This window comes from Myotis brandtii, unplaced genomic scaffold (genome assembly GCF_000412655.1).
Source record: "Myotis brandtii unplaced genomic scaffold, ASM41265v1 scaffold399, whole genome shotgun sequence".
In the NCBI taxonomy this organism is placed as follows: Eukaryota; Metazoa; Chordata; class Mammalia; order Chiroptera; family Vespertilionidae; genus Myotis; species Myotis brandtii.
The window spans coordinates 4,142,334-4,150,776 of NW_005365325.1; the positions used below are offsets into that span (position 1 = coordinate 4,142,334).

General features: G+C 39.2%; 2 protein-coding genes and 1 pseudogene across 4 annotated transcripts in view; 2 read left to right on the forward strand and 1 right to left on the reverse strand.

Moving 5' to 3' along the window:
• Positions 1 to 4,323, forward strand: part of MUC15 (mucin 15, cell surface associated) — a 15,500-nt gene extending 11,177 nt beyond the window's left edge. The window contains exons 3-4 of the mRNA XM_005873088.2: positions 112 to 261; positions 2,115 to 4,323. Of these exons, the coding sequence (XP_005873150.1) occupies positions 112 to 261; positions 2,115 to 2,275 (311 nt within the window). The 3' untranslated portion in view covers positions 2,276 to 4,323. The remainder of the gene's footprint in view (positions 1 to 111; positions 262 to 2,114) is intronic.
• The window catches only part of ANO3 (anoctamin 3), a 285,060-nt gene that overhangs the window by 74,638 nt on the left and 201,979 nt on the right, over positions 1 to 8,443 (reverse strand). For all 3 annotated transcript variants that reach the window (XM_014545226.1, XM_014545227.1, XM_005873091.2), the window contains one exon: positions 3,571 to 3,631. In XM_014545226.1, coding sequence (XP_014400712.1) covers positions 3,571 to 3,631 — 61 coding nt within the window. The remainder of the gene's footprint in view (positions 1 to 3,570; positions 3,632 to 8,443) is intronic.
• Positions 4,021 to 8,443, forward strand: part of LOC102251622 — a 16,480-nt pseudogene continuing 12,057 nt past the window's right edge.

Consider the following 8,443-nt stretch of genomic DNA (forward strand, 5'->3'; position numbering starts at 1 on the left):
TATCTAATATAATGTTAAATATTCTTTGTGCTACACATGTATATATGTCTGTACTTTGAACAATTATTGCTATTTCTTGTTTATAAATTATTTTTTCTTTTTTCTCTCTAGAGAATAGAAATACAGGAGTAGTATTTGGGGCCATTTTAGGTGCTATTCTGGGTGCTTCCTTGCTTAGTCTTGTTGGCTACTTGTTGTGTGGAAAACGAAAAACGAATTCATTTTCTCATCGGCGACTTTATGATGATAGAAACGAACCAGGTAAAAACAACTTTCAGAACTTCACCTTCAGAACTTTCATTAAGTGGGGATTGCTAATGGTTATTACATTGTCTAGACAGGGTTCAGAGATTCATACAATAGAAATAGACCAAAGATTTATTCTGACCTACTCTCTGTTCCTCAAATAGTAATGGACCTGTGAGAAAAAATTTTAAAATAGTTGAAACTGTTGCTCATTGCATAACAATTGATTTTAAGTAATAATCCCAGAACCTAAAATAAATCTATAAAATTGGAAGAGAATGGTATGATATTAAGAAAAAATGGGCAGTTTTGTTAGTGATTGCAAAATCATCCATTGTCATTATTGTTGTAGTTTAGTAGCAGTAATTTGAGCAAAGACATATTCTAATAGGAGATCTTAGTAACCTCATATTAATTATCTTAATGAGTCTCTAAAACAGGATTTCTAATGAGTTGCATATGTAGCTACTTAAGTCACAATTTACCTTGATTATGTAAATTCATGTGGTGAAAAACCATAATGCCTATGAATAAAAAATGGAACTGCTATGAATGAAGCACTGAGTAGGACCTTAATAACACAATGTATAGAACACAAATGAAGTCACTTCAAATGCTTGATTCTTCCCTTTCTTAAACTTCAGGGGGAAAAAAATCACAACTGTTTTCTGGTTTACAGGAGGGATTCTTGCTTCCATAAAAAAATAAATGACCCTAATGAGTCCCATTGATAAAGTCTTGTTGATTTTTGAGAACCTCAAATCATGTGACATATGGTCCTTTTCAGAACCAAATCCACCACTTATAAATTTGACTGAATTATGTCTATGGGTTCCTAGCAATAAATATTTTAAAAAGTGGCATTTTTCAAAATAAAAGGATATGATTTTGAACAACATGGGTTTCCAAACTTCTTTTTTAAACCTCTGAATTTTTTCTTTATTTGTAATCACTGTAATCATCTGTAAAAAAGCTCAGTCTATCAAATTGATATAATTCAATATATTTTGATTGAGGCATAAGAAAATAATCATACCACCTACTTTACTCCTTCAAGACAGATTAGGGACCCTCTCCCAAATCCCTCAGGGTTCTGGGAGACTAGTTTGTGAAGAGATGGCTGAAGAAATTGATAGGATATGAAAATACCTCACTGAATAATTAGATTACTAAATCTAATTAGTAGTTAATCACTGCTTCAGTATTTAAAAGTACCTCCTTATTTTCTTTGAAAATAAGTTCAAGCTCATTAAGGAAATAATAATTGACTGTTGAAAAAGAAAACAATCCTTTATCATCAGTCATAAAACCTCAAATACATGATAAGTTGGATCTATCAGCAGGAAACACAAGCTTTTACAAATAGTTTTCTCCTGTCTCCGTGTTCAATGGCTCAACCATAAAGACATGGAGACAGGGTTTAGAATAATGGCACTGATTTTCAAATTAATGCTCTTCACTTTTTTTAAAAAAAGTATTTTTTCACACCAGAAGTGAAAATTCTGAACTAACTGATAAGAATGAAATCACGAGATTCAACACAATGAGACATATGTCTATCCTCCCTAATACAAAGTATTACTACACTTTTGTTGTGATCGCTCCCTTGTTTCCTTTAGTTTTGGTCCACCAGCAGGGAAATTCTGGAAGTTAAATTGTTCTCTTAGTCTTAGAAAGAAATGTGGCTTGGAAATATCTACTCATTTAAATTTCAAAACTAATATCTGAAAAGCCCATATAAAGGCCAGGTACACTTACCCATCTAGAACAGTACCTAAGGTCTGGCAGATGCCTGAACACATGTGCATCTTTCAAACTGTGACTGAAATACCTTTTATAAAATACCTTTTCTTGGTTACTTTTTTTAGTTCTGCGATTAGACAATGCACCGGAACCTTATGATGTGAGTTTTGGGAATGCTAGTTATTACAACTCAACTGTGAATGATTCATCCATACCAGCAGGTCAAGAAAATGCACGTGATGGTATTCCAATGGATGACATACCTGCACTTCGTACCTCAGTATAAAACTAAGGGGAAAAGGGCTTCAGATGGCAAGTGTTTCCTTACATCCTGGCCTTTTCACCAACCCACCTTCCAAAAGCTGAAGCAAGATCACTGTCATGTGGCTTGTGCCAAGAAGAACTGTAAAAGCCTGAGCCTAGTAGCAGAAACATAAAGAGATGACAAATCATCCAAGGGGTCTCCTTTCTTGCCATTTTTGGCTATGCTGAAGCTTATATGGAGTAACCTTCATTTGTATTTTAGTCTGTTTTCTTCTTAGTAAGAAATGTTTGTGGGATCACATAAAACGAAAAGATTGTACCTTGATTGCCCTCCTTGATAATTTAATTTAAAAACTTCACTGAAAATAGAGAACCAAATCTAGATTTATACTTTGTTTTGGCCAAAAATAAGTCAATGGATTGACTCTTCACTGCTCTACCTGTAGCTCTAATGCCATGCATCACAGTTGACATTCTGTTGAAGAAGCATTGGAAGTAAATTTTTTTATTTTTTATTTTTTTACATAAGGCTAGAAAGACAGATGGCACAGAACCTCTGTTTCTGAGAAATGTAGAGAATGGGAGTGAGAGACCTGTCTTTTAAGTACATTTTACTTTGCTGCCTTAGCACTTACTAGTACATGGTCAGTCCCTTGAACTGCCAAGTTGACAATGACTTTGCATTCAACAGGGCTGTTAGGAAAGCTGACCCTAACCAGGAAAGTAATTGCTTTTCTTCAAAGGATGTCTGATTTACTTTATGCCTCAATTAACTGAGTAACCTAAAAACTCAATGAGAAACATGTTGAAAAAGTCAGCCAAAGCCTGTACCTGTACATAATTTTTATAGTTTTAAGATGTTAGATAGGAACATAATTTATTATGTATTAGACATTACTGATCAATTGTATATGGAATAGATTCTGCATCTCTAAATAGATGATGAATGAGATTAAAAATAGATAAATGGAAATGTTAAAAAAATAAAAAAATTTCTGAGCATCAGTTGCAAGAAGTTTAACTTGGATTATGTTTCAGTTTGTTTTTAATTACTATCTGCTTCTGGCAGGGAAAAAACACACACAAAACAAACAAAAACTCTTTAGTATAGGTAGGTCAAAGGCTTTAGGGATTAAAGAATCAGATCAAGAAATACATTCCAAACGAAGCAGTGAATATGGGAAGAGGACAAACAAAGCAATAGACTTTGTTGAATTGATACATGGGGTGTGTGTGTGCGCGTGCGCATGGGAGTATGAAAAAATACAGTAATAGCCTCAGAGAATGAGGGCTAGGAAGTAATGGAGAATTACTTACCCCATATTGCCATAAAAATAGCAAAGAAGACTGTCCCTCCATTATCAAACAAGTATGTCACCTTAATGGAAAAGAAACAAAACTATTAGTTACAGTGTTGGTTATAATAAGCAGGTGATTGCAAATCCTCCCCCTTGGAATCACATTATTCTATAGTTTGTAAATATAAGATATAGATCACTTCATGATTGCTACAGCTATTTCATATAATTTTTCTCTTGGAAAGAGGTAAAGGATCAGCATTTTTCCCTTTTCTTTCCTCTTCCCTTTTATTCCTTATGGACTCCATCTTCATTTCTGCTTAGAAATTGTTCTAGCACCTCAAGGAAGTATTTGTGAGCCACAGAGAGTCAAGCTATAGTGTGAACTGTAAGAAGTCAGCCTTTCAGTTGAGGAATACCTAGTTGGACTTTTTGTTAGCAAAACCTCCAGGATTAGAAAAGTTGCAAAATGCAGAATTCCACTAGTGAGGCAGACTCTCAATGGCATGGTATCACAGTGCCATCCCTCCTCTCTGATAGCTTTCAGAATGGGCCATGGCCCAGTAGTGGCTATAGAAGGTAATAAATTCCATATTAAGTTGTTTTTCAGAAGTTTCATAAATCACTGACAGTAGGATATAGTCCAAGTGTTTTTGAATCAGACATTATCTGAAGTTTTATAGAGAATAATGTACAGTTATGTGATGTTATTGAATACAATTTTCAGGGTTGCAAGAATTGTTTGATTTTAATAAAGTATAAATTTAATTTACCTTTGCTTCCTTTCATTTGCATATTGCCCTTGCTATGTTTATAAGTTAGTGAGAGAGATTAAATGTATACAGTCAAGACAATACATGTTTGGTAGTCAAATACATACTATATCATCTATAGAGAAAATAGGGACACTATCTCATGGGAGAGAGAGAGGCTAGTTAGGGACTAAATAACATTACTAGTATTATAAGGGAAGTGGGAGTAAAATGGTATCTTTTTTGCACAGTCTATAGTTCAGAGGCTGCTCAACAAAAGATGTGCTTATTCCCTGCAATGTAGCAATACTGGAAATATCAGTGTACAAAAGATGTGCTAATTTTGATGGTTTGTGGGTAGGTGCAAGATATCCTAATAGCTGTAAAACTTCTTTGATTGTTAAGGCTCAGAATTTCTAAAAATGCTATAAAAATTGGTTTTCATAACAATCATCGGGTACATATTATGTACAGGAGAGAAAAGGACCATAAAGGAATTCTCCTACAGAGCTCATAAAATTACACCCAGCGGGAGAATCCAGCTTTTTTGTTTCCAGAGGCATCCCACAGAGATACCTGCTGCTGCCACACAGCTCAACAGCTGTCTGCTCTCCCTTATCAACAGACCTACTGCAGGGAATGGCCTCTTTGAGTGTTAGAACAGAGACTTTACAAAAGGGCACTTAAAGGCACTAATAATGGCTTTCAGAGAAGTGGCAAGTAAAAACCCATACTTAGCAACAACCAGGTTGCATAGCCATCACTTGTCATAGTTTATACAATATTTTCTTGAAAAAACTTTTCATTTTTTTGATGTTTGTTTACACATCTCAGATATTTTTTAACTCAATAAATTTAAACAGTAACTTTTTTAGAAATCTATATATATAAAAGCCTAAGCGACTGTCCAACCGTCTGACCAGTAGCTATGATGTGCACTGACCACCAGGGGGCAGATGCTCAATGCACAGGCATGGAAACGTGGAACAGACTGATGAATCTCAGAGGAAAGGGGGGTGGGGGAGGGCAGGAAGAGATTGATCAAAGATCTTATATGCATACTAGAGGCCCAGTGCATGATTTGTGCACTGGTGAGGTCCCTTGGCCTGGCCTGCAGGGATTGGGCTGAATCCATGCACTGGGCCTCCTACATCCCCCAAAGGGTCCCGGATTGCGAGAGGGTGCAGGCCAGGATGAGGGACCCCACCAGTGCACGAATCCATGCACCAGGCCTTTAGTATAACCATAAGACACAGTATGGTATACATGTACTATTCATAGAATGTGAGAGTGCATACATGTAATGGGAGGTAAAGGTAGAATGGAAATTAGGAAAAACTTCAGAACTTGCCCTAAGAAGGACAGTAAAAGTGTAAAATCGCTGTGTTAGAGCCACTGAGCTATTATATGCAGGATGTATTATGATATGGGAGACAATGCAGACAAAAAGAGCAATTAGAAGCCTGCAGTTAAAAATGGAAGTGCTAAGGGATTTATTTAGGATGCTGATATAAGACCTGATGAATAAAAATGGGGAAGAGGGAAAAGGAAGCATCAAGTCTAGAGTTGATGGCTCCAGGTTAGATCATGGGTGTTTGGCAACAGAATAAAGGGGGAAGAGGCCTTATGCCTAATAGGACAGGAATACTTTCTCAATAAAACTCCAGATGAAATAAAAAGAAAATTCCCAAAGCAACGTAATAGACTTTTCTAAAGCAAAAAATAGGCTTGTCCAATCTACAAATGTATATTTACAAGAAATTATTTGATTAGAAAAATAGCTTACCTTTATGCATAGAGGGACCTATGGACAAACATTTTATTCAACACTGCTGGTGTGAGTGTAAATAATATATGAAGACAGAAGCAAACTAAGCCTTCAAGAAAGCTGTGTTTAAGCACAAATTCTCCATTAATCTTTAACATCTTATTTCTCTTAGAGAGCTGAGTGTGGCAAGAAGTCAATAAATGTGGGCATTGTTTAAGGAGATAAATTTCACATTAGGTTGGAAGCATAAAGTCGATGTCTCCTCTACTGTAATTGCTAGATTTCTCTCTAAAATTGTTTGATGGGTTAAGAATAACAGAAAGTTCTGGAAACTGCCACTTGCACCCCATTAGAGCCCCTCTGGGCTGAGAACAAGGTGCCTTCTTGGGCAGATTCAACCCTGTGGGACAGGCAGGCTATTACAGGAGAGGGGGCTGGGGGCAGGGAGTCAGAATGTAGGCTGGAGTTCGGGCTTCTCTGACCTCCTCAGTCCTTAATTCTGAGACAGGGAAAAATCCATACAGGCGCCCACAGCCCTTGGACCTGGGCACAAGCTACATCAAACATGGACACCTCATTAGCTCCTCCCCCTCCCCATGACTTATTTAGGGCAATATCTTATTTAAATGTGCTCCCAGGAATCAGAATCAGCTGAATCGCTTGTTAACATGTATATTTCTAAGCCTTACCCTTGAGGCCCTTAAATGTTCTTTTTTAACAAATGTTCTAGGTCAGTGGTCGGCAAACGGCGGCTACGCAAACTGCGGCTCGCGAGCCACGTGCGGCTCTTTGGCCCCTTGAGCTTGGCTCTTCCACAAAATATCGGCTCTTCCACAAAATACCGACTTCTGCGCACGGGCAACGAAGTTTCAATCGCACTGTACTCGCACCCGCACATCGTATTTTGTGGAAGAGCCACACTCAAGGGGCCAAAGAGCCGCATGTGGCTCGCGAGCCGCGGTTTGCCGGTTTGCCCACCACAGTTCTAGGTGATTCTGATGTAGAGTCATCTACTGATGCTTCCATAAAGTTTCTTTAAGAACAAACAACCTCTGTCCTGTTTCTGTGGTAGCCTCACTGTCATATATGATCTGAGGCTCATACTAGGTATTGAATAAATGTTTGCTGCACAAATTAAACACACACACACACGCACAAACTAAGAACTATTATGAATAAAGCTCACTTCAAAGGTTGCCTCATTTTTAGAATTACATGATGAAACAATGCAGGACCCTTCTACCTAATGATTTCACTTTAAAATCCTTGCATAATGGAAATTGACAGTGTGGTGTCAGGTGCTTTTAAATGAGTTTGCAAACATCACAGACTGACTTAATTGCCCAAGTTTCTCAAGTCCCATACTTTTAAAATGTTAAAAATGAAAACAATCATCAAAGAAAACAATGTACTTACATATGATTTTTACACGAAGGAACCGGTTTTTCATGAAACACATCCTTGAAATTATTAAGGGAATAATTACCCGGATACACACACTTCCCAAGAAATAAACACGGCAGATTTACTTTCCTCTTACTTGCCGCAAGTGAGGGTGGATGCCATGAGGAATTAACAAGTTCCTAGATAATGTGGCTAAGCGATCATGACCCCACATTGCTTGGCTTGTTTCTTTGATAAAAATCTGTTCCCTTATATCTGGCAATGCCCATCAAGTAACTTCTAGGTGTTTATATAAACTAATATTAAAGAGAATGTTGAGGACGCTGATGGCTGCTGACGGCCGCTGAAGTCCAAGATGGCGGCGCCGGGCTGCTCCTGTTGGGGGCGATGGAAGTGCCGCAAGCGCCGGAAGTGCCTCGGGTGGCCGGAAGTGCCATCTATCACCGGAAGTGCCGCCATTCGACCAACCCGCCAACGGTGCGTTTCGGGGGCCCACAGAGAAGTTGAACCTCGAGGCTGCAACCGCGCTTAGAGGGCCCGTCCATCTTGGGGACATCTCTCTCACGGAGGAGATGGACCTGAAGGTCTTGCGGTTCAAGAATAAGAAGCTAGCAGAGCGGCTGGAGCAGCGCCAGGCTTGTGAAGATGAACTCCGAGAACGCATCGAGAAGCTGGAAAAGCGGCAGGCCACCGATGACGCCACACTCCTCATCGTCAACCGCTACTGGGCCCAGCTGGAGGTAACTGTGGAAGCCCTTCTCCGACGCCATGAGAAGCAGCGGGAGCTGTTGTCAGGTACACAGCCACCTGGGACCCAGGGGGGGCCGATGTCAGAACTGAGGGAGACCCTGCCCGCGCAGCGACGGCCCCCCCTTAGCGAGCCGGCGTTGGCTTTCCCGGTGAAACAGGGCGCCGGCAGCAGTGAGGAGGTGGGGCTGCAGGGCCGGATGGAGTTCTCCAAGGTCGCC